The sequence below is a fragment of the Neophocaena asiaeorientalis genome, unplaced genomic scaffold (assembly GCF_003031525.2).
Source record: "Neophocaena asiaeorientalis asiaeorientalis breed wild unplaced genomic scaffold, Neophocaena_asiaeorientalis_V1.1 scaffold332, whole genome shotgun sequence".
In the NCBI taxonomy this organism is placed as follows: Eukaryota; Metazoa; Chordata; class Mammalia; order Artiodactyla; family Phocoenidae; genus Neophocaena; species Neophocaena asiaeorientalis.
In genome coordinates, this window is record NW_020173111.1 from 3,427,347 (window position 1) to 3,454,254 (window position 26,908).

General features: G+C 37.6%; 1 protein-coding gene across 4 annotated transcripts in view; it reads left to right on the forward strand.

Annotated features, from left to right (window-relative positions):
* The window catches only part of RBMS3 (RNA binding motif single stranded interacting protein 3), a 699,814-nt gene that overhangs the window by 635,967 nt on the left and 36,939 nt on the right, over positions 1-26,908 (forward strand). For 2 of the 4 annotated variants that reach the window (XM_024743508.1, XM_024743511.1), the window contains 2 exons: positions 16,182-16,292; positions 23,255-23,302. In XM_024743508.1, coding sequence (XP_024599276.1) covers positions 16,182-16,292; positions 23,255-23,302 — 159 coding nt within the window. The remainder of the gene's footprint in view (positions 1-16,181; positions 16,293-23,254; positions 23,303-26,908) is intronic. The other 2 variants (XM_024743510.1, XM_024743509.1) reach the window with 1 other exon arrangement.

The window sequence follows — 26,908 nt, forward strand, 5'->3', positions numbered from 1 at the left end:
TATTCTAGAAAGCTCCATGCAGGCCCCGCTGCACAGTGCCAAAGCCATTGCCTGAAACAGCTGTACCAGCTTCTCTTAAACTCTGTGAATTGTCAACTTTTCTGCCACTACATCTTGGAATTTTGTTCTCACATTTTCCACCCAATGACCTCCCTGCTTCTCCCCACTTCAGATTCTAAGAAAAAGATTGTGGACTAATATGGTTGATTTGACATGATTTTAGAGTGTTAGCCCTAGCACTCCTCAGAAAGCTTGTTTCTTCCATTACTGACTTACTTTTTTAGCACACCTATATGGAAGATGTCCCACTACCTCTGGGGATCTGATTCATGAAATTTGATCATGCATAGCAGTAACAAGAAGCAAGATTTCCATTGACCTGCTGAAAATTAGCCACATAGGTTAAAAATCAAATCAGATCCAAAAAGGTAAATGAGACCAAAAGAGAAAGGAAGGAAGGAAGGAAGGAAGGGAGGGAGGGAGGAAGGAAGAAGGAAAGAAGGAAAGTTGGACTGTCCTTTGCTTTTTGCTGATAAGTTTTGGCATTTGAAATGGACCTTCTTTTCTGTGTCTGAGCAGACTCACTTATACTTTGGCTTTTGAAATTTTATGACAGGAGTAAATTGACAAATATGATTACTGGTCTTCACAGTTTAGGTGTTAAAAGAATGCCAAATTAAACATTGCATTCTGCCGTTGTTTTCAAAAAGAATGGTGAATCAAAAACAGTTCTCTCTCCTTTTCTTAAATTTTTGCAGGCTACCTTCTTGCAGACTAGCTTCATCCCAAAAATACCTTGAAAAGGTCATTTTACCCATTTGAGTCCACAATAGGGCTATAGGATGTAGTATGGGGTGAAATAATCTCTTCTTATCTGGCTACAGTCTTGGAATATAATTTTTATTTTTAGCTTTGATCATTGATTTCCTGAGTCATAAAGTCCCCAGATGAATGTTTTATCAGAGAAATAGTTGTTTTAAAAGCCACAGAAACTATTATGAACCAATGATGCTTAATGATTTTTGTTTGAATTTTATACATTGTGTAGAAATAATTTTTTAAAAGTTAGGCCTACACCAAGACCACTGGATATTAATATTTGTTAGGCCTATCCTAGGAGAAAACCACTGAATTATAATTAGATTTGGGTTTTTGAAAAAATTTTATAAAATGCCCCCCATAGTCAGAATAGGTAGGTGTGGGGTAGTCATGCTTGCTGTTCCATTACCATGCAAATACTAAAAGCTATCAATTGAATAGTTGTTTCTGGGGTGCAGGCAAAATTCTTAGGAGGAATAACACAATACAGTATTACCAGTCAATTAACGATGGGCTTTAATGAAAGAGCTAAGTGAGCTATGGTTGACAATAGAAATGAACACATCTGAAATTACCACCAACTCTTCTTCGGGGATGAGCCATCCATCCTGAGAAACCTCAGCCTTTAAGGGCATTTTTGACCCTGATAACTAAGATAAACATGGAGTTATTTTTAGACACACTCTACTGTGTGTCTAATCTATAATTCTCTCTCATTTTTTAGAGCTATTTCCTTCTCATATTCAGCCTGGTGCTTGGTGATCTCAGACTGTTTCCTAAGGGCCCATGGCCTCCTGCTGTAGAAAAACCTCCAGGCTTTCTCAGCCTGGGTAATGCCTTAACTTATAGGGGAGACACACATCCTGGGCCTCACCGGTGACCCCAGGACTTGAGTGTTAGCAAACAGTCAGCCAACACTGTAGACAAACTGAAGACAGAAATTGATATTGGTATTGCCAATGATGCTTACCTCTCTGAGAAATTGTAATGTCCTTGATCGCTTTGTCCGCATTACATTTTTGAAACTTGGTTTTTCTTACATTTCATTAAAGTTATTCAACTACTAAACACTAAGATTTTTCAGGGCAAGACATAAGAGTACCTCAGTAAGTATTAGTGAATGAATCGATTAATTAATGTTCTTGTTCCTAAACTCTAAATATCACCAAAATATCTTTAAAAAAGTTATTAAGGCCCTAACACTGCAGACATTTTGGCATATATACTGTAATTTAAGCAGTCCCCTCAATATCAGGAAGTGATATGATTCTTATACTAAAAGTTTTGCTTTGTCAGTTTCAAGCAAGCCAAGACAGACTTCTTAAAAAGCGTAATAATTTTTGTTCCTAAAATATATTCTAATATCGGAGTGTAACTCTGCCACAGAGCAACTCAAGTTAATTGTCTGTCCGTTTAAGAAATGATACCGTCTTTTCACAGTATTTCAAAGACTTGGATGAGTTGGGGTGTAAACATTTCCTCATGGGAACTTTATACAATCAAAGAAAAGAAATGAATGACTGATATGTACCTAGGCTAATTGAAGTGGTTCTGAGTCAACCAGATGTTTTCAGCTGAACTATGCCCACAGATGCTATTGCTTCATTATTCCTTAATCTGGGGATTACCCCAATTGGCTAGCCTGGTGACATTTGAGTGTTTCCAATAAGCTTTCCTCTCTTTTGTAACAAACTTTGTAAAGGGCTCTTATCTGGAGCCTATCTCCTGCCCTGGAAATGTTTTGAAGGAAGTTATCAGGGATGTTTGTTTTTCCTGCTCTTGGATGTGGTCTTTGGTGAGGTCAGAAGAACGGAATGAGTGTTGCCACAGATGACACTGGGGCTGTTTCCACAGCTGGCTGCAGAGAGGGGGTGGGCAGACCCTCACAGATGAGTTAGCATGTGGAGGTAGATGATAGAAAACATCTGTCACAACGGGAATGAGCAAAAACAAGGTCCCTTTGAAGATTGCCTTTGAATGATGAGGTGGGGGCTCTGCCTCCGTAGTGGAAATGAAGGATGTAGTTGTTGGCAGGCAGATGGCTTCGGGCCTGCTCTTGCATGAAATAAAGCAAACGTACGTGTTGAAACCCCTGAGTAGTCAAATTGCCTGATTTTGCCAAACATTTATTTCCCCACCTATTGCACACAAAATCTATGAGAAAGAGAAGGCGTGCCAAAAGAAAGATGGGAGTAAATCTAGGAGGAAAAACTGGTTATGAATACTTTCTCTTGAATAACTTTAAAACAATAGTATAATTTTAGCTGGTGATCAAAAAGTCAGAAAGATCCTTTTTGCTATAAGTTTATTTTAATGTATTTGCAGCCCCATGTTATCTTTTACAGAAGTTTTGAAAAGTAATATAAAGATGGTATATCATCAAGGCCCTAAGATGATAAACACTTCAAAATTTGAATACCAGTTAGTATATATAAAGACATATCTGTTTTCCTTCAGGGAACAGTAGGAAATAATAAAACAAAAAACTTGGTGAACTATTTTTAAAAGAATAATGCTAGTTTATTTTCTCACCCCCGCTACCTTCAAAAATAAATTAAATACAGGCTTCCCTGGTGGCGCAGTGGTTGAGAGTCCGCCTGCCGATGCAGGGGACACGGGTTCGTGCGCCAGTCTGGGAAGATCCCACATGCCGCGGAGCGGCTGGGCCCATGAGCCATGGCCGCTGAGCCTGCGCTTCCGGAGCCTGTGCTCCGCAACGGGAGAGGCCACAACAGTGAGAGGCCCGCGTACGGCAATAAATAAATAAATAAATTAATTAATTAATTAAATACAATGAAATTAGCATGTTTTTATTTCCTAAGTAAAGTTGCTATAGAAAGACAAATTCTGACAATAGATTAGTCTGATAGCAAATAAATGCTGATGACTAGCAGATAAGAAATTTCTAGATCGCTTGTAACGTGACCCAAAGAGGTGCTACTGCCACTATCCCCCAAAACCACATTGCTGCAAACCATGAATTCATGCTGCTTCTGCCCCTGCCTGGATTGCAAAATGGATGCCACAGGCCCTGGCCACTTCTCATTCGTCATCATCTTCAAAATCTAAGTCCTTCACAGGTACTTCTGTCTAACACTAGTCATATATCTACATCTTACAGCAAGGAAGTCTAGGAAATGTAGTGTTTTGGGTTTTTTTTTTTTCAATTCTATATTGAAAAGGCAGGATTCACTTTGGGGGAAACTAATAACATGCCAAGAGAGTATTAAAAAACAAATGTCTCCAGCCACGACTGACGGAGGCACCACAAGAAGTAGCTGGATTAAGCCAATGAGGGATAACCTAGCTAGTAGCCCTGAACAGAAGAGAGAGGATCTGGAGTCATTTATGATGTGGGATTGGCAAGACTTGACTGTGGTATTGTTATGTGTGATGAGGGAAAAGAAGGCAAGGATGGCTTCGAATTTTACGTATTATTCCAAGAATGGAACAGAGGAGAAAGAATATGCTCTGAGGATAGAAAGAGAATGTTCAAAATGGGACATGGTAGTTTTGAGGTGCCTGAGATTCTAGGTTCAGTGAGCAGCTGGAAACTTGGGTTAAGAGTTCAGAAAAAAGGCCAAGACAACAAAGAACTTTTCAAAAACTTTCGTTTTTAAACTACCTTTAGACTAATTCCATAAGGACCTAGCAAGTAGTAATATTTTGGAATTTTACTTCTGACACCTAACCCCTTGTATGTAGTTGTGATATGTACGTAGATGCTGACTCACTACTTTACAAGGCATTTAGCATCTCTTCCAACACTTGCCTGCAGTAGCCATTTCAAACTCATCAATGGAAAAGACATTATTTGGAGAGAAATGGAGGTTTCAGTTGGAGGGTTTTGCCATGCAAATATGTCATGAGAAAAGAAAGGAAATTGTTTTGGAGAGGAGATTGTATGGATAAAGGCAGAAACCCTATGGAGACTATTGAGGAGATGAACTAAATATTACTGGCTGTTCGTGGTTATAAGATATTTGCAGGAGGCGTATTAATGTTACAAAGACTATTTGAAGCTGTGTGGCCCTCAAATAGGAACCGAAAAGGGAATTAACAAAATGAGTAAGAAATACATGAAGAATTTCTTTAGAAGCAATGCAGTAGAATAATTACTCAGCTAGAGGCATGGCAGACATATAAAAAATAGAGCAAAGTTTCTCATACTTGACCTTGAATATGACTCACCTGGAAATCTTATCGAACTGCAGATTCTGATTCAGTGGGGCTGGGGTGGACCAGAGATTCTATACTAGGCTCCCAGATGACACTATCTGTGCCTGGACCACACTATGAAGAGCAAGGTACTAGAGAGTTTAAGACCATTCTATTAAACAAAGAAAAAGTCACACCCACTGATATAGTAATACTGTTTAGGAGAAATGGCAATAAAATCTAAGTGTAACTAAATTTCTAGCACAAATAATACAAAAAATAGAATACTGAAGAGTAGAAACATAAAGCTGGCTTTCATCTCATCTACTGGACAACTTTAGGTACATTAACTAACATCTCACATCCCTCAGAATATATCTTGGTTGGATGCTGCTAATATGTAACTTTTTTACCTTAGGATATGGCCATGCCACCAGGACGTATTTTATATCAGCGTTAGGTTACTAAACATTTCATCAACAGTGTATATACTAAGGTTGAGGCATGTTAGTGACAATAGTACTGACAGAAAGTGCACTTTAAAGGGAGTAAATCCCTTTTTGAATAGGGTCGTGGCTTCATACCTGTATCTTAGGTCTATTCAAGTTGGCAGCTTTAACCAGGCAAATTCCTAAAAATGTCTTAAAGGAGAAAACAAATAGCTCAGAAGTGTCCTCCGAGGGACCACAAAATAAAGTGCATTTTGTAACAAATTGCAGGACAAGGAATAGTGGCTTTCCTAGTAATATCCAGAATCAAGGTGCCTGTGACATATTTTGGTAATTTGCACTATATACAATGGCCATTAGTAGGGTAACAGATAGCCCTTCTTCTTGATTACCCCCGTGATCAAGAAATGATCTCCCAGGCCCCTTCACCAATAGGATGCTGCAAGACCTTGAAAATAATTTGCAGCAGGGTGTTTTGGCTTATTAGTCAGCAAGGAGAAATTTTTAATGAGAAGTTTTATGACAGCTCACAATCCTGAGTGCTAAAGTGAGACAAACATCTTACCAGACAAAAGACGCTGCCCATAAATATTCAGACCTCTGCTGGGAATCCTGTTTGCCTTATCATTTGGAAGAAGACTGGCCTGGAATCCTGCTTCTGATGTGCATTTTAAGCTTTCTGTACGTTGAAAATCTGCTTGGAGGTATACAAAGTGATGGCTGTACAAGTGAATAAAGCATTTCTTCTCCATCACATGGCAAGGTTTGACAAGAATCTTAGGCATATATATGGCTCTTAAAGCAGTGTGTGGCATGTGAAAGCCCTCGTAAAAACAAGCTTATACTGTGATATATAAAGGAAATTTTGCAGCATTTGATTGGGTCCATGTAATTCTTGCGTAAAATGGAAATCGTGCAGTGGATCCAACCTTAGAGTTCCTTGGGTGGTGTGCAGCCCTTAGAATTAGAAGCCCAGAAATTCTCTTGGTAAATGGCGAGACTGTCCAGCTGGCAGTGGTCAGATATGGGCACTTTTAAAGGAAAGCAGAGCAACTGAATGAATGGATTTTTAAGACCATGCTGTTGTCCAATCACCTTGTCCAGTTAGAACATAGAGTCGCTGTTACGTTTTTCATCTTTTTAAAGTCATGGCAGCCCTGTCAGATGAGCAAGTGCCCTTCACTCATTTAGAAATTCAGCACCACTATGACCCATTTCATGATAGACACTGTGAAGGGCTCTGAAACCCTTAGAAAATAAAGTATCATGAATGGCACAATGAATTTAGAATTCAGGGGAGAAATAAATAAGTATAAATAAGTATACTCATGATCAGATGTATGCCAAAAGCTAGGAGACAAGAGAGGAGCAAGTGACCTGGGTCAGACACAGGAGCTGTTCCCTAGAATGGAGCATTTGATAAGAATCTTAAGACACGCATGCAGATCTGCTGGAGATGCCCAGGCAAAGACGCCAAGGATGGGAGAGCAAGATGGGTCGGAGACAGTTGCGTAGTTCAGTGTGCTGGAGGAGAGGCTTCATGTGGATGGGATTTAGATTAGAAGGGTAAATTGTAAGCCATGGGAGCTTAATGGAACATGTGTACCATGCTCAAGGGGCCATCTTGGATCTACCTGCAGGGACCTTCTTTTGGAGATAAAATGTAGAAATGAGTAGGAAGACACAACCTCATGGGTGACCCTACTGCTCATTCAATCTAGATGGGATAAGCAGGAATGGAAACTATTTTGATCTTATAATTGATCATCCTATCTACCCTTATACTCAAATATAACTTACAGTAGCCATTGGCTTATCAGTGCCAGTGTCCTAAACATGTGACATTTCCACTATAAGGCAATATTTTTCAAGATGCTAACTCAGTTGTAAGCATGAAATCTAGGCTGTACTTTGGTAGAGAAGATAGTTTAACACAGTTTCCTTTATATCCTGTCGTGGAACAAAAATTAAAGAAAATCAGTTTTGCTCATCTTTAAAGTGACAAGTGTATTTTATTTTATTTTTTAAGGTAGGAAAATGGTTGGGAGCTGTTATCCATATTGATAGTATAATTTTCTATTATGTAATATATGTGATGAGTAGATATCAGAGGCTTTTTTTGTTCTTAAAAAAAAGGGGGCTTCCCTGGTGGCACAGTGGTTGAGAATCCGCCTGCCGATGCAGGGGACACGGGTTCGTGCCCCGGTCCGGGAAGATCCCACATGCCGCGGAGCGGCTAGGCCCGTGAGCCATGGCCACTGAGCCTGCGCGTCCGGAGCCTGTGCTCCGCAACGGGAGAGGCCACAGCAGTGAGAGGCCCGCGTACCACAAAAAAAAAAAAAAAAAATAGAGAAGATGGTGAAATATAATGTGACTAACCCATTCATTTGATAAGTGCCACAGCTTAATGGTCCTTAATATTTATTTATTTTTATTTTTCTCAAATCTCTTTTTAAATTTTTTTTCTTATTAGAAAAATTATGGAGCCTTTTACATCATTTCCCTGCTCATGCAACTTCTTTTTTTTAATCAAAATATAGTTGATTTACAATGTTGTGTTAATTTCTGCTGTACAGCAAAGTGATTCATTTATATGTATATATACATTCTTTTTTCATATTCTTTTCCATTATGGTTTATCATAGGATACTGAATATAGTTTTCTGTGTCATACAGTAGGACCTTGTTGTTTATCCATTCCATAGATAATAGCTTACAAATCTCTTTAAACTGATTTTGGAACTGTGCAACGCACCTGGGTGAGGAAGCCATATACCACAGGGGCCCTGCAAATGGAGACAGAGGACTTAGGTTACACCATTAGTTTTCCCACACAAATCATGTGATTCCTTCACATCGTCTACCTCCCACTGCATGGGTTTTTATGGCACGTAGGTTTGTGTGTGGTGGATCTCGTGGCCGAGAGCCACACATTGATTACATGGTTGGAATGGGAGGTGATGAACACAAATCCACCCTTTGTTGCTGAAGACATAAGACTCTCTGAGGAGGCCCTGGGATCCTTCCATGCACACTTAATATTTCCATTGTCTCAGCAATGATAATTCTTTAAGTAGAAATATGAAAAGAAAAGATTATATTGTAACCCACCTGCATGATGAAATTCCTTTTAGAGTTTTAACCAGGTGTAGGAGTCTAATGATAAAAGAACTAATTGGTCTACTACACATTCAGTCAACAAAACCATTTGAGCCTTGGGCCCCAAGGTCTTCAAAATATCAACTCTTCCTCAATTCTGTAGTGTATTTAAAAGCCATTGTACTCGATTAGATTTCTAAAGAAGCTTGTTAAAACATCAGAAGTCACTGCTAAACAAATTTCTTAATTTTAAGCACAGAACTCTAAAGGATTCAATAAAGCATTGTTGAGAATACTATTATCTATATACCTGCTTTGGTAAAAAATACTTCCATGTGACATATTTACTTAAATTCTCATTCAAAATGACACTCTTGTATAAATAAGCACTTAACCAGTAGTTGAAACCATTATTCACAGTTGAATAAGCATGGTATATAATTAGGATTCTTTTAAAGGGGACTCCATGGTTAAAATGAATTTGGCTTGACTTTTAATATTACATATTTTTAATAAAACACTTCCAATTAATGGCAACTGAACCCAAAAGCAACATGAAATGAAGAATGTTTATAAGACTGTAAGAAAAAACCCTCTGTTTTTACCGTTAATAGATATTCTCTCATTAGATAAACTACGTACAAAACTCTTCTAAATTTACCACATAACAATGGAAGATGCCCTGCTTCTAAACATGATACCCCAAACCTACAGGTACACACCTCTAGGTAGTAGTCCAAATATACCAATCAAATCTAATTTGTCTAAACTTAAAAGGAGAAACCCAGCTCTAGTTAGCTGTGTTTCCAAAATAAATAGCAATATACATTTGAACTCAAAACTAACCATATAGGCTCTATAAAGTTACATAATGTAAAGTCAATAATAGTCTTGCTTCCTTTCATTGATAAATTATAGGATTTGGGCAATTGATTTAGATGTCAGGTGTTTAAGAAACTGGTTTATAGCATAAATATAATCTCAGTATAGAATCTAAGGTCTGCTGTTAGATGTAGGGAGCAGAGAGTGGATGCCTACTTTGTGGCATTTTCTAATTACTGCAATTTCAAGTCTTTCTCATTTTGTGTAACTGGAGCTTATGAATATATATTTGTGTGTACCAGGATTTCTGAACCCTAGCACTAGTGTTTTTGGCTGGATAATTCTTTGTTGTGGAGAATTGTTCTGTGTGTTGTAGGATATTCGGCAACCATAGCCTCTACACACGAGGTGTCAGCGGCACCCCTTCCCCAGTTTGACAACTAAAAATGTCTCCAGACATTGCCAAATGGCCCTTTTAGCCACTGCAGAATCACCCCTTGGTGAGGACCACTGGTGTATGCACAAACACAGATACTTTTTATTTTGATGATTTCCATAAATACGTGATGGTGGCATTAGTAGAACTTTTTACATCAGGTGAATTTCAGATCTCACCTGTAAGGTTGTGGTGATTGAATATATTAATAAATGCACACATACGTGAGCACAACCTTGGTTTTGAAACTGTACTGCCCTTTGTGGAACAAGATTTTTCAGAATCTTTGGATTGCTTCCTTTTGACTATTAATCTCAAAATAACATTTGTAAGAACCTTTTGATTTGAGTTTTTCTCTTTCATCATTTTCCAACCAATATTTATGAAATATATATTACATGCCTCCTACTGTAGACAACACCACGACACTGTGAATAGACAGTTTGAACAAGCAAACGTGATTTCAGCCCTTTTAGAATGAACAATCGAAATTTTAAAAGTTGGTAAATGTTAGCCATTTTTAATTTTACTGAACAATTCGTGGTGCCGATATATAAAATTAATTCACAAACACTGTTTCAAGTATCTACTGCATGTAATTCATAATTATAGGGATTACAAATATGTGTAAACATTACCCTCGCCCTCTTGGAAGGTATATTGAAAGAAGCAAGTGGAGAATAATAAAGGGAAGGAAGGATAGGGGCTAACATGGGGTCCTCAAGGCAGCCTGGCTTCCACACCTGGTTATTCTTGATTCTCCCAAGCCTCCAGTGTTTGTTGGAGATCATTCCAAAATGCTTCCAGAGTGGAAGTCTACCAGCTTTGCCACAGCTTTCTGGGTTTCAAATATATATATATATATATATTTTAAGACAGACCAGCCTCTGCAAGTTGGACATTGATCAAGGTAGTCGAGGATTAATGAGCGTTTCTGAGGATGGGGAAATCTTTCCCAATCCTTTTTTATCTCTCCCTAGGCAGCCCTATGTAAACCTCACCAAGCACCCCTGCAAACAAAACAAAAGAAAACAAAACCCACGCCAACATCAGCAAATGAAAAGGTGAAACATCTCTACATACACAGCATGGAGTGTCACACACTCATATAGCAAGGCACCGCATTTGGTTAGCTATTTCCCAAGTTAAGTGAAATAACTTTATGCCATTTATATTATGAAAACATCATTGCTACTGGAAAATCCGTTACACTAACTAGTTTACTTGTAAGGGCATATCATTCTCTGTACATCACATGTGCTAAAAATAGCCTGGTGTACACAAACTCCACTAGGTATTTATTCTAGAAATATTAAAAACTGAGAACCAGAAAACACACAGATGAGAAAGAAGACAAATGACCTTAAACCACATTTTTTTAAGTCGTGTTGAATGATTACTACTAACAAGTCCTATGGTTTTGCATAAGTGACCATAGGAAAAGAGCACAATATGGGCTGCAAACATTTTTTTTTCTTTTTGGAAGAAACATAAAGATTTCTTTTCATTTTTTTCTTATTTTTAATTTATTTTTTATTGAAGTATAGTTGAATTACAATGTTGTGTTAATTACTGCTGTACAGCAAAGTGACTCAGTTATACATATGTATACATTCTTTTTCATATTATTTTCCATTATGGTTTATCACAAGATATTGAATACAGTTCCCTGTGCTATACAGTAGGGTCTTGTTGTTTATCCGTCCTATATATACCAGTTTGGGCTGCAAACATTTTGACTTGAGGCATCTAGATTGGACAAGAGGGAAAAAGCGGGTGATATTTCTTTTCCTTTTTTTCACTTATAATTTTCCTACCTTTTATTAATACTTTTACATTTCTGTGATTTCAGATTCAAGGCTCCCTAAGATTCCAAACAGGAAGGAATTTTAAATGTGCTCCAACACAAGCACACTGATCAAAAAGAAACATGTCAGATCATCAGACTGAGGCCTGAATTACTCAGATAATCACCCCATTTCAGCTCGTCAAAAATGCAGGCTTGACCTCTTTGCATTTTTAAACAAAATGTAATATAATTACTATACAAAGGCTCATACCCTATCACAAGATTGGTTTAAAACAAATAATTGAGAAACAGTATAAATAAAGTAAGACCAAGTATTTGTAGCACTGACTTATACAATAGCCGTTTATAGACAGAGCACACGTCTCAAATTTAGGGGGCATCAGAATCATTTGGAGAGTTTATTTTATTTTATTTTATTTTTGGAAGTTCAACGACTATTTTGCATTTTTAATAAAGGCTCAGAAATATTATTGCAGAGCAGGTGGTACAGAAAACTGTGGTCAAATTTGACATTCGTTAATAATTGAAGTGTGGAACGTGACAGGTGAAAATTGATATTGATTTCTTTCCTCTGATATTTGGAAGAGTTCTAAAAGGTAAATAAAATGAGATAACAAGACATATCAAGTCTCACTGATTTCTTTGATCACCTCCTCCCCACATATCACTCCTTCACCTACCATGTTTTGAATAATTCAATGCCCATAGTTTTGCCAGTTCAGTACATTATAAAACACACTCAAGCTGGTGGAGAGTTTATTAAAACACAGATTCCAATGCCCGAAGCCCAGAGAGTCGAATTTAAATTCTTGATCTTATTTGGAGTGGCACTGGCCTAGAATATTGACATTCACAGGAACATTCATACAGGTAATTCTCATTGTGGTCCATATCATGGCATTAATGTAGGTTTTAAACCAGCTATGTGTGTTCTTGATGGGAGAGAGCCTTGCTGGTGTTTTCCCCAATTTGTCAATGATCCTATATTTCTGTTAGAAAATTAAAATATCAATGAACTCTCCTAGACTTAAAATTTCTTTCAAATATTGGCAGGAGGTTAACAACACAGATGCTTTTGTGGCCTTAGGTCAGATATATTTATTCCACATCAGTGATCTTTGGAAACTTTATTCAAAATCCTGTTGAAATTGTTTATTTCAGAATTAGGGCAAACGGTTCCACCCTATGACACTTGAGTGTGAACAGCTTTGTTTTGCAGAGGCCGTGGCTAAAACAGACCAGGCAGTCCCATCAGCTGTCTGGTCATTGTGCTTTTTAGTGGAATTGCAGCATGTTACAATATTTTTCTTTGCAGCTTAAACATTGAGCAAACCCAGACATCCAGAGATGCTAAAATGAAAAATCTGTTTCCTCTTGCTTTGCCATTTGCCAAGCAAACTCCGTCAGACAGCACATTCTATACCTTTCGAGTAAATGAAATTACCCTTAATGTGTTGGCAACATCTGTCACAAAACACTCTTCAGTCTATGGCTTAAATGCATCGGATAGGAAGGGATTTAATGAGGCACGATTATAATTTTGCCTTAACAACCATAGATTTTTCTCTTCCTTTTTTGTTATTTTTTCTTTCTTTTTTCTCTCCCCCACACTTTTTCATGTCTTACACAATACAAAAGAGATTCTGTAGCTGAATTGCAATTGATGAACACAGTGACTGGCAAAGCCCAGTCTTTGTTGTAGATAACCAGCGCTTCAAACTCCCTAAGTTGTCTGTCCCTAGTAAAGCACCATCAAGACAATGTGTTTCCCCAAGGGGTTCCTGTCTGGTATTTCCAACTTACTGCTTGTAAGTTTCTTCCATCCCTTGAGATTCTTAAGAAATGTATGATCTTAATCATTTGTTGGAATCCTGTGTTTCTTGAACATTTTTACTAAATTTGAATAAGAATGTATGACGTGATGTGTCCTCCCCCAAGAAGCCTTATGGGTTCCTGTCTGGTATTTCCAACTTACTGCTTGTAAGTTTCTTCCATCCCTTGAGATTCTTAAGAAATGTATGATCTTAATCATTTGTTGGAATCCTGTGTTTCTTGAACATTTTTACTAAATTTGAATAAGAATGTATGACGTGATGTGTCCTCCCCCAAGAAGCCTTATTTCGTTGTTCATTTTATTTGCAATAGCTGGCCTGGTTAGGAATGTTTCTCTTACATTGTCTTCCGTGCCTAGCTTTGCTATTTCCAATTCTAAATGATGACACATCCCTCCCCCCACCACACACACACACACACACACACACAGACACACACTCTTCCCTTTGATTGTCAGGTTTCTGGTTTATACACAGAAGCAGTGTTCACTCTGTGGCATCTGTAATCAAATGAGTCCCCAAGCATTTTCCATGAAAAGATTCTCTAAAGAGACCAGACGATCCTTCCGAAATTAATTCCAAATGCAGACATTCAATCCTTCTATACTTATCATGCATGGATTTTGATTTATCTGTCTGTCACAGGCTCACCTTATCTCATTTACGTGTTGCCACCCCAAAAAAAGACTTAAGACTACCTCTCACACTGCTGGGGAGTGAGGTCACCCCTAGGGCATTGCGAAGAAAGTTTCCTGGCCAAACACAATTTGGTCTTTATCTCTGATATATGATGAACAATTCTTTATGTGACTAGGGCAATCTGATTAGAATTGTGGGGTTTCCGGGACCGTCACAAGTTAGCTGTGTGTCAGAACCTGTAGGGGCAAATATTCTAAGAAGATAGCCTAAATCTCAAGTTCAAGAAGAGTATTGAAGTCTTGCACCTGCTAAGGATTAGAATGTTGTGAAAGTGCCACATTTTGGCTAAAAAAAGAATGCTTCAGAACTTCTGTCTTAACTCTGAGATTATTCTATCGTTTATCCCTAAGTGATTTAAGAAGCGTCTCAGTTCTTCTCAAAGTATTTACTGCTAGTTTGATATGACAAATACCTGAAATAAAGGCTAGTAATTTTTTTCTTTTTTTTTAAGGAAAAAGTAAAGATGCTTTTGTTAAATTCAGGCAGCCGGAAGAAAAAGTGTTGTGTCTCTGAATTATAATTAAGTAAAAGCTTATCATGTCTCTCATTTGAGAAGCATTCTGATGAATGACAGTTTATGGAAGCATCAAGAAATTCAAGCAATGCAAATGCACAACTATGTCTATTTACAAGCTACAGATTATAAAATAACATATGTGTTTTGATTGATTCTAGCTCAAAAGTCCAAACGTCTTTGAGAACAAAGCTAGCTCTGTATATCAATCATTTACAAATATATGGTTCATTTTCTATTTTCCTTCCATATTGATGAGGTAGAGCCCACAAGGAAGGCTGAGTGACAGCCTGATCTTTTAACAGGTACAGTCAGGGAGCTGGATTTGGATAATAGCACGAGAAACTGATTATACTGAGCTAAGGCATTTTAGGACATATTTGCTTGTGGGTAATTAGTTTGGGTGCCGAGATCCTTCCATCCACATGAATCTGACTTATTTTTTTTTCTTCAAAATGTTTATTTATATGAAAAAAGTCACATAGAAAAATAATGTTTACAGAAAAAAATAGCATTCAGATTCATAATCATTTTTCTACCACTGGGTATTTAAATGAGCTTCTGCCTTTATTACTATCTTTAAAATAAAGCACTGGAATTATACAGTCTCAAAGGTTCCATCCAACCCTAGCTTTTCAATTAAAAAAAAAAAAATCTTTCCATTCTCTAAGTTAGTCAATTAAGGTGGAATAGTAGGATAGTAGAAAGGACAAGGAAGGGAAGGGTAGTATGGCCTGGCTCCAGGCTTCATGGGCCATGTGACACTTTGTATATGGAAAGAATTTTTTTTTATGTCTATTATTTCTTGCATTTCCAACAGTTATGATAAGTCAGAAAGCATATTCTAGGAGTAGGCCTTTCCATGATGAAACACTTGATATTTTTGCATTTAAAAAAATTTCAGTGCTGTTTCATTTGACCAGCGTTTAGCAGAGTTTAGTATCCTCTAGGCTTGTGTCAAAAGCACAGATAGAAAGAAAGTAGGTCAAAAGATTAGGAGGAAAAAATATGGGAAATAGTAGCTTTGATTTTTATAACATTTGTGCTAGATTTTAATATGTCCTTTAAAGGTATCCCGTCAAGAAACCCATCTGGACCAGAATTATCCCCCTGAGGGAAGGTTGTATTAAGGTGATCAAGAATTATCTATATAAATCCTGGGTAAATGACAAAAACGAAAGTTTCACTCAATATCAAGAACAATTAGAGAATTTCCATAGTATTTATATTTTTCAGTCAGAGAAGTTTGTATTAGAACAGTGAGAGAGGATATATCTGATGTCCTTAGAATACATTCTACATTGAATATTGGAAGTATAAATGACAATGACAGATAAATCACATCAGAGATAAAGTCGCTAATGTTACATATTTAGACAGGCACAAAATGAAATGAATGGATGTAAAAATCACACATGGCTCAAGTTAGCCTTTTTAGTGAGAAGTAAGCACGTATGATGTTAGCACAGCTACTGTGTTTATTTTTTTAAAGTTTCCTTCATTGTGGAACATGTTTTCAGTTGGACGTTGTGTGTGCTTATAGGGTGCTGTGATTACGCCAACAATGGACCATCCTATGTCAATGCAGCCAGCAAACATGATGGGCCCCTTGACACAACAGATGAATCACCTTTCATTGGGCACAACAGGAACGGTGAGTTGAAGAGTTTGTTTCCTTTTGTTTTCTTGGACTTCATCAATATAAGGTGCGATACTCGCTGTTCTTACTGACATCATCAGCAGAACTGGTTCTGCACCACTGACTAACATGCCTTTTAGGTCCCACTGTGAATGAACTGCCCTCTGCATGCACAGTTCCAGGGCACATTTACTCGCATTGACAAGGCTGAAGGTTCTACCGCGTTGCATTTAAATTTGTGTTACTTCTGGTTCCTATGATGCAATGCACCAGGTGTGTCTATTTTAGACCTTGTAACTTCATACACTTGAACCTAGTTTTTCTTTCCCAGATATTTACCACTTCAGCTCACAGCATCCCCAGGTTATTCACAAGAGAGGGGCCAACCTTGATTATGACTAATATGCAGGGCTTTTTATTTACTTTCAATGTTTAAAGCAATGAAAAGTAATTGAGAACCTCACATAATCAACTTATTCTAATCTTTCTTTTGAATATGTCAACATAGATGATGTTCAAGAAAGGAAAGGAATCTAATGTACCTGATTTTTTTAATAGGTAGGGATGTTTTTGATTAGCCATTATTTTTCCTTAGGGCACAAAAGTTTACTCAAAAATACCCATTGCAGCCTTGCTTTTATATCAACAAGGCAGTTGAAATCATTGGCAAACCTTTGTTTTTTAAAAAATCTTTTCAAAGACAGTTCCCCAAACGGTCAGGAGGGCAAATGTCAAATACAACATGGAATACTGCAACTTTATTATAGAGAACAATGAAAACTGTCAAAACCAATATCCTATGCAACAGTTTTTATTTTTCATAAATGTTAATGAAGATAATTTTGTCATTTTTAAAGATGGAGAGAGGAAAACATGTATCTTCTTCTGAGTGAGACAGCTTTAATACTATAGAAAGCCTGATGGAGCCCTATTGCTTCTGTCTGTCCTTAGGAAGATAATATCTCCTGATCTCAATGCCCCTCTCCATCCAGTTGAAGTAACGAACATGGAGATCTGTGGGACCCCTTCAACCATATGCCTCTATGACTTTATGCCTATATGTCTCATAGTCACCACTACTGTGATTCTTCTCAGTTATGCTGGCAACATCTCCAAACATCTAAGTACACTAGGTACATTAGCTGTATATTGGAGATTTTACCTTAAAGCAATGGCTTGCTTGCTACATAGATGTGTTGACTCACAGGCTTTTGAGGAGTTAAGACGTTTCTGACATGTCCACTGAGGTCTCAGTAATCTGCTCTAAATAGGAGGAAAGTCTGTATACCTAATGGAAAGAGTCCCATTGTTTCAATAAAGAAATTTAGTTTTATGAACATAAACAAAGTACCCATCTAGAAGGCCTCAGTTGCTGAACCTATAAAAAGCATTTGATGATACCTGTGTGCCTGAAAGCTTAGACTAGATCAAATGATTCTTTAGGTCTCTGAACTAGACTTTTAAAAGTCATGTCTAAGACTATGTTTAATTTTACAGTGTGGTACAGCTAATTTTCATTAGAATTTGAAGATACTATTTCTATAGCTTTTAGTAATGTGTGAAGATTATCTGTAGTCACTTTTCTCATTTATTAATAAAGCAGATCCCAGGACAATATTGGAAGGCTTGAAGTTTCTCATGTCCCACTACTGATTTCCCTTTATATCTGCTTTCCCCTACTTAAATGATCACAAATTATGAACAAATGAAGTAATGCACTTTTACTGTATTGAATGACAAATTGTAATCCGATAAAGGAGGGAGTTGTAAGGCAAAGCATAAAAAGAAACACTTTATAAATTCTACTCATTTGAATCAAAAGCAAAGCCAGCTGACTCACTGAAATTCAAATTTGGAGGAAACTAGGAAAAATATGACCTAAGTTAATTGAGAATATGACTGAATCCTTTACGAAATTGAAAAATAAGCTCAATTATATAGAACAGTGTCAGAAGTACAATACTTATTGATTCAATAATGTCTATTATGACTACTGTTTGAGTATTTTCAAAAAGGATTCGTTTATACAAGACCACAATTTTTGCCCAGCTGGTAATAGCCAAAGTATTCAATAATGATATATCCCCTTTTCTTTCTCAGAAAGCAAAAGTTTTAAGCATGTGGCTTATATTTAACATCAAATTTCTTTTAGCTTTTTTAAAAATTATTTTCCTCCTTCACATTTGTACTAATGCTTAAAAACATTATAAGCTTTATGTAAATTGATGTTTTGCAAAGGTTCAAAGTTTCATAAGGTTCTGAAAAGGCAGAGAGAAAACAGTATTAATTTTTAGACTTAGTCAACAAAATATCACTGACAATGTTGAGTGTCCAGCAGGAAGTTATACTTTTTTCTTAAACTGTCACTCTTACACTTTGATATAATATAATAGATTCATTTTATCTGAATTTTTGATTGGCATTTGGAGTGGCTCTTATTGATTCTTTTGATTCTTTTAATCAGATTTCACCACCTTATTACATCTTTTCAACACACTTTATCCATTGCTGGGAAGGTGGCCTGGTATCATGGAAAGAACAGTGGGTGTTGAATTTGAGTTTAAAGCCTGGTTCTGCCCCCTTATTAGCTGTGCATGTTTAGGCAGGTTACTTGACCTCTCTGAACTTTTATTTCCTCTTTTGCAAAGTGGGAAAAGTAATGTTTATATCCCAGGGGTGTTGTGAGTGTTAATGGCATGAGATACGGAAAACTTCCAGTTTTTCAAGGTAAACTACTTGGATTTTAATGGGAAATCTCCCTATGTTTGCATATTGGACCCAATTTTCCTAAGAGCTGTCAGTTTGTGACTCCTCCCCAAGGTTTTCCTGGTCCTCCTCTGATCTCTCTGGCCATTGCTTCTTTTCTTTCTTAGGCTGCTAAATAAGTTTTTAAACGTACTTCTCATTCATATATGATTTCCTCAACAAGCTCCTCCACTTCGATGGTTTTGAACTCTGCCTTCTATGACGAAGACTCTTATATCTGAGTCCTCAGGGCTAACCTTGTCTTAGAATTTTAGACCATTTTAGAATTTTAGTCATTTGTCCAACCACTTGCTAAATATTTCCACATGACTCTCCCTCTGACATCTCGAAGTCAACATGACCCAAACTAATCTCATGAGCTTCCCAAGCTTTCTCCCCACTGACCCTTCCTCTTATAGGGTCCTGCTCCTGTCCCCTCTCAAGCTGAACCCACGACCACTCACCGGGGGAGTCCAACACTACACTTAGGACCCAGTGTAGACCCTTTCCTTCTCAAGTCCCACCACATACAGTTACTATTCAAGTCCCACAGACATCTGTCAAATACATACCTTCCTTCATATTCTAGAGTCTCTGCCCTGGGCCTTGTTTGATTAACTGTAATAGTCCCCTAACTGTTCTTCCTGTTTCCCACCTCAATTTACTCCAGTCTGTTCCCAGCCATATTGCCACAGCCAGTCAATCTAAAACTCTCCGACCACGTCTCTCTCCTACTATAATTTTCCAGAGGCTTTCAGACATCTGAGCTCACTGAAATTCTGCACAACAAGGTGTGAACAGTGACAAGTCGAGATTAAGACAGGAACCTCAAGTCCAGAAATAGTTTCCAGGGGCAGAGCAGAGAGATCCAGGGAGTAACCAAAGTAAGCAGGGTTCAAGGCTAATGGGACCTGGAGCTAGATTAGAATTTTCCATCTTCAGAAGGGGTGCCTTAGGCCATACACTCTGTCCTGTTTTCTTTTCTAAGATCCCTGAATAAAGGAAGTGTACTGAGCCAAAGCCTCTTTTTCATCTTCATAAAATTAGATGTATTTGGTCCCCCATGACGCCACATTTTGAAAGGGATGCCTTGTAGGTTAATTAACCATTCTTTGCCACCTCAAATGTTTATCATTCAATTCTTTGCCTATTTTTAAGCTGGACAGAATCTGCAGCGCTTAAAAGAAATGAATTTTATGCAAGCAGTATAACGGTTTTATTCCAGGGCTCTGCTGACCTTGAAGAAGTATCTAGCTTTTCTGCTTTTGTTTATTTTTTTGTCACAGGATTCCCTCAAGGACCAAAGCCCTATTATCCGTAATTTCTTACCAGTCTATTGTAAGCTTTAGCAGAAACCATTGGGGATTTTACTGTGTTATGAGAACCTCCAAATTGCATGACAATCTGGTTTTACAAGTTTCTTATCTCCTTTTCATTTGTTCAGTTGGTGGTCACCAGTGGCTTACAATGTCACCAGAATCTGTGGAAAGAAATAAAAAGTTTTTGTTCTGCAGCCTCCTTATCTGCAGTTCTGTTTGTGTCTCCAGACCACTGGTGATTTGTGACATCATTGGATTCTGGTGGTGTAACCTAGCCACTCACAGAGATAATCTTGTAATTGTTCTTGACTTGTTCAACATAGTTCTCTCACAGTTTTCAGTGGCACCATCCCTCCTGTATTGCTTTGAAATTCTGATGGTATCAGGTGAAAATCCTGAATTATTCATTTTGCTCAGAGATTGTCTATTTTCAACTATTATCCAGGAATATAAGTATTAAGACAGAGTGATAAAAACCAATACACAATGTTAAATGGACTCATGATTCGGAAACAGTATCATAAATTCATAAGTGGTCATGAGTACATCTCCTGAAATGTTTTTTCAGGAAAAAGTATCAATCAATTAAAAATGGTTAAATACAAGAAAGAAAATATAGATGAAAGGGAAGAGTTTTTTTAAATTTATTTAGTCTTATTGTAAGATAAGTGAATTTTTGAAGTTAGTACAATATAAACAATAAACAAGTAGGCATTAAGTGAAAGTCTAGTATTATGAAAGTTTATTTGCAAATAGTAAGCTTTTGCTGTTTAAAAACTAGATTCTGAATTCCAATAAATTAGCAAAAAATACAAAAGTACCAATGTATAAAATGCCAAAGAAATGAACAGATAGTTGATAAAGGAGGAAATAGAAAGCCAAAAAACATATGAAAAACGATCAACTTAACAGTAAATCTAATACAGACACACACATATAACCCGTTAAATAAAGTTATTAAAATAATACACATTGCTGACGAAGGGGTGGGGAGATATACATTCTCAAGCATGGATAGTGTGATGGTAGGAATCCAAATTTGTGAAAGTGTCAACTGGATAGCAGGGTGGGCCTGAAAGACATTTCAAAAATAGCTCTATTCCCCGACCAAATAGTTGTAGTTTTGAAGATCTATTCTCTGGAAATATTCTAGAATAACAGAAAATATATCTTAAAAATATTCAGCCCAGTGTTCTTTATAATGTCTAATAAGGAAGATTAAATAAATCATAATCCATCCATAAACTAGAATGTAATGCAGCATGAAGTTATAAGTGTATAAAATAATTAGGAAGGGATTAACTATCATGTTAAATCAAAAGAGCAGGATGTAAATTTGCATGTGTGAAGTTCGTATCAACTATGAAAAAATATTTATGAAATAAGGCTATAACAAGTACAAACAAGTGTGATGGTTTCTAGATGATGGGATTAGGGATAATTTCTATATTAATCATGATACTTTTCTACATTCTCCAAGAATTCAACAATGAGCATGGTTTTTTATAAATTCTAAAATGTTATAAATATATTCTTGGAAAATGACTAGTGTCACAGTCTTGTTTGTAGTAATAATGTGCGCTTAGTTTTTTAAAAGATAATCGGAGTTACTACCAGTATTAATAAAATATTTGGAGGCCCCTTGAAAATGATTTTATATATTCTAGATTAGGGGATTATAATCAAGTCACTAGTTCACATACCTGTTCTGAGAAACAGAATAACTCATGCCTAAGGTTTACTTGCATTTGAATCTTTGATCAATGCTTGCTTGGCTGGCCTTGCATTGTTCAAGTTCTAATCTGTCTTTTCACACACCATTCACTCATGGGAGAGTGATCAACATTGTCCTTTTGTGGCAAGGAGATGAAACAGATAAATTTGTGATAGTCCAAATTAAGTTACCAAGTAGGTGGACAAGCGAAGTTTGAGGTTTTAGTTTTTAAAATGGAATAATGATAATATGAATGGAATGAGGGTCATGCAAAAGCATCCTTTTAACCATGTTTGGGCAGTTTATTTGAATATGAGCAATACCCGTTCCCTTTTACACAGTTTACCCTCCAAGGGGAGCTGGAGAAATTAGAACTTTCCATTTTTAGAAGTGGGGCCATGTCCCACTTTCCTTTGTAAGATCCCCGGCTAAAGAAATGATATTAAGCCAAAGCCTCTTTTTCATCTTTAAAAAAGCAGTTATATTTGGTCCCACATCACCCCAACTTTTGAAATGGTTGTCATGTTGTTTAATTAACCTCGATCTACAATTTGCCACCTCCAGTTTTATGACACTTTGGAAAAAGACAGCAGCCATCTGTTGAATAGATTCTGTTCTATTGATCTGTGTCCTCACGATACCAGCACACGAAGCTCCTTGGCCTCGACCACTGGAGACAGAGCCTGAGATGAGTGGTCAATAACAAAATTCTAGCTTCAAAGCATGTCAGCCTCCATAGAATTTGGGAATGTGCAAATTTTTCATTTATCTCTTTTGAAATTGTAGTTATTTCTTTTGTTCTCCAGGACTGGGGTTTCATATTGCACTTTGGTCCCCTTCCTGACGGGCCACTTTGTAGAACTTTTGTATCAGCCAAAGAGGGTACATATTGCAAGTTGATGACCCAAGGGAGGGACCAAAGTTATGAAAGATGAGGAAGATGACAATACTCTGGGACAGATGATGCTGTCCTTGCAGGTCATACGGGGCCTAACGACACGTCCAGAGTGGTGGTTGTGGGGACCGTTGTGTCAACTGTCAACTGTCAAGGGGTCAGAGTGCCTCCTTGAGTGCTTGAAGGCAGGAGCCTTAGGTACCATGTGACATACAGTGGGCACTTCCACGTTTTAGAGCTAAAATTCTATTTTATTTTCTTTTGTACTTCATTGCATTCTTTCTCATGCTCTTTTCATTCAAAGATTCAGTCCCAAGACAGGATTATGATACTCCACCAGCTGTTGTGTCAGGTAGGAAAATTCTAATTCCTTTAAGACTTGATTGGATGGGAGAGAGGGAGCTTGCCTGGTTTTTCTCCAAAACTCTTTAAAGCAGTGATTCTCAAACAGTGATTCTAAGCAGGCATTTCAATTTCAGTTCCGGGGTGGGGGGTTAGCATATGTGGTTCAAAAAAGGATATTTAATATTCCAATCCAGTTTTGTGTATGGAAAATAAATGTGTTGCTTTTGAAATAAAAAGTAAAAGCTCAAAGACTTTTGGTCTATGAAGGATACACAGAAAATTGAGTCTATGTTCTGTGTATCAGTAATTCTTAGTGTTGGAGCGTTCATTAGACTTTCTGGGAAATTGGAGAAGGATACTTGTGTTTATCAAAAGAGGGCACAGATGAATAAAAGTAGTTTGAGAAGCACTGCTTTAGAGACCGGAATTCCTCTGAAATCAGAAAATCATCCCATTTTGCTTGCTCTGCACCCACTATAGTGTCTGACACATAGTAGGTACTCGATACAATTGTTGAATGAATCAAAACTTCAAATTTGTTCCAAAAATGGTGTTTTGGATATTGAAAGAAAATCTGCCAATGTTCCATTTGTACAACAAAGTGGCAGAGGTTGATTTGAGGATCCGTTAGTGTCTCGAGCATTTTAATTAGCAATATTGAAGTAGTTTCATAAAATCCAGTGGTGCAGTTTGTCACAGAGTATACATATGTGAAGACATGAGTTTTAATTTTGAACAGCACAGATCTTCTTGTGCTTTCATCTTGATTTTGCATTTTGGTTTCTTGCAAAGAGGAAAATGGGCACAAGTTTTCATTTTTGTTGATTTTAACTAAATAAAATACTGGCAGCATGAAGGGCTTTGAACTCTTTAATCCTTTGATGTGTCAGATGATGAGGACATAAAATCTAAACCAAGAAAGGGCACTGGAGAGAGAGCAAGAGACAAAGGCCAGAAACAGAATGGGAGAGCCCAGAGAGCAGCAGAGTCTGGCAACTGAGTGGTGGTTTTCAAGCAGAGAACATCGTGTTCTTGGCCACCTGGTTTGCTTGACCCAGCATATTCAGGGTAATCCTTTTCTCATGTCTTGTGGACTTGTTTAATTATGCTCATGGCTGAATACTCCTCTTAGAAGTTCAGTTGAGAAGCAATGAGTTAGCTTTCAGCTGTGAAGTTACTTACTTTGGTCCTCCTGGAAATCTCTATAAGTTGTCATTAATGAAAATGCCACTTATCTTTCCCTAAAGTGTATTACCTGTCATATCTTCATGTGCCTGTTTTATTTAGGATATGGGACCCCTGGGAAGATGCTTTCTCTAACGTATGTAGCCTTTACTTTGTTTACCGTGTGGCATCTTTGTTTAACAAGAGGCATCTACTCTTAATAATTTGCCAGTATTGATAATAATGAAAGACACAAAATGGAACTTTCCTTCAACTAGGTTTTCTGATTTCACTTTCAAAAACACAATGGAAAAATCAATGAAAACATCAAAAGCACTTACTAGATGTGTGTCATGGGTCAGGCTCTACACAAATCAATTGTGGCAGAACATCTGGAGGCAAATCTGGACTCAGAGTTCCCACCTAATTCCATAGTCAGGTGCCATTGAGAGTCCTTGAGCAGAGAAATGACTTGCTCAAAGCAGTGCTTTGAGAAACTTAATCTGGCAGTTTGGTGTGTGCTTGAGGAATAAGACCCAGTAATTACGTAGAACATTTAGAAAGCTCAGATATGATATCACTAAACTAAAATAAGTGCTAAGACCCCAGTGAAATACAAAGGGACTAAAATAGAAGTGACAGGAAAAATAACACTTTGGGAGATTTTACAGTTGTTTTCCCCTTACAAGCTTGGGTTGGTGGTTTGACATCTTATAAATTTGCACAGACTTCTTTGGCCTCTTTAGTCCATCTCTAAATGAAAATAGACTTTCCTTCCTAAAATGTTTGTGACTTACCTGGTGGGCACAACTTGAATGACACTTGAAAAGGTAACATATCCTTTGCCAAACCCTTGATCAGATCAGGAAAGTGAAACAGCCATAAGGTATTGTGATATCCTCTTCTCATGTCTCCCAATATGCCAGTGTTGGACAACTCCAATAGCAATCGATTCTTGGCCATTGTAGGAGCCAACTAAACTGCCATGATGTATCAGAGTTTGAGATATCTCCGTGGTAATCTACAGAAACAAAACCCAACCTAATTCTGTTCGATCAATATATCAAACATTTTTTGACCACCCTCTGAGTGCTGGGCACAACGCTGAAGTACTAGGGATACAGAGATGAATAGAAAATGGACCATTGGTTAAAAAAATATATGATGGTCTAAATTAATGTTGTTGTTGTTGATGATGATGATGTTGAAATGTATAAAGTATGGAGGAACTAAAATTTAGAATCTACAGTGAAGGTTGGGAACCCTCAGGAACAAAGTGAATTCTGAGCTTGATGTGGAAGGATGAATATGAGTTTACCAGCTGGACAAGAGTGGGAAATGTACATGAGGTGAATGGGACAGGAAATGAAATTCTATGGGGTGATTAGATGACAGCAAGTTATTTGGTATTCTTGGGGCAAAACATCACGATGGCAGACACCGAAGGTGATCTCAGGGTAATCAGGGTAAATCTGATTTTAGGCAAGAGCTCTTTCCTCTTTGAGCCACATGCCACCTTGTTCTTTTAGTTATTCAAATAGTATTTATTGGGAGCACACTTTGTGACAATCACTGTGTCGGGTGCTAGGGATACAACTTCCTTCTAAGAACTTAGGGTCCGATTAGGAAGTTAGGCACAAGCAAGAGATTACAAGTTTGTAAAGTCTTCAATAAGATGCCTGAGTTCAGAATCTACTGTGTCACTTACTAGTTGTGGAACCTTGGGAAAATTATGTAACTTCTCTGTAGCTTGGATTATTTATCTGAGGAAATATTAATTACCTCGTAAGGTGTTGTGAGCATTAGATGAGTTAAGATATGTAGCCTGCTTAGCACAGGTTCTGGCATCAAATAAGTGCTCAAATGTTATTAGCAACAGCTATGCTAATCATCCTTGTTACAAGGTGCTATGGGGACACAAAGAGAAAACTGACCCACGGTAGGAGTCAGAGAAAGTGGAAGAAACCTCTGAATGGAGACATAAGGACACATGGGAATTAGCCAAGTGAAAAATAAGATAGAGGGGGGAGTTTCAGACTAACAGGGCAGCATGTACAAAGCCCATGGGTAGCAGGATATGGCAAATTCGGGGAACTGCAGATGGTTCAGTAGGACAGGGATGCATAAAGAGAGATGAGAGTAGAGAAAATGATCCTGGACAAATAAGGTAGAGCAATGTCACCAGCTATGGTAGCTGGGACTCCATCCTGCTGGCAATAGATGTAAACTAAAAAGTTTAAGTTGGAGAGTGACATGATCACTCTGGATATAGGTGGAGAATGCACTGGAGAGAGACAGAACTGGAAAACAGGGACCAGGACTCAGGAGTCCAAGCACAAAATCAAGTTGACATGTGCCCAAGGTGTGCAAATAAGAATGGAGAGTTAACAAATTTGACAAATTTGAAAGAGGTAGAATACACAGGACTTAGTAACTCACTGGATGTCAG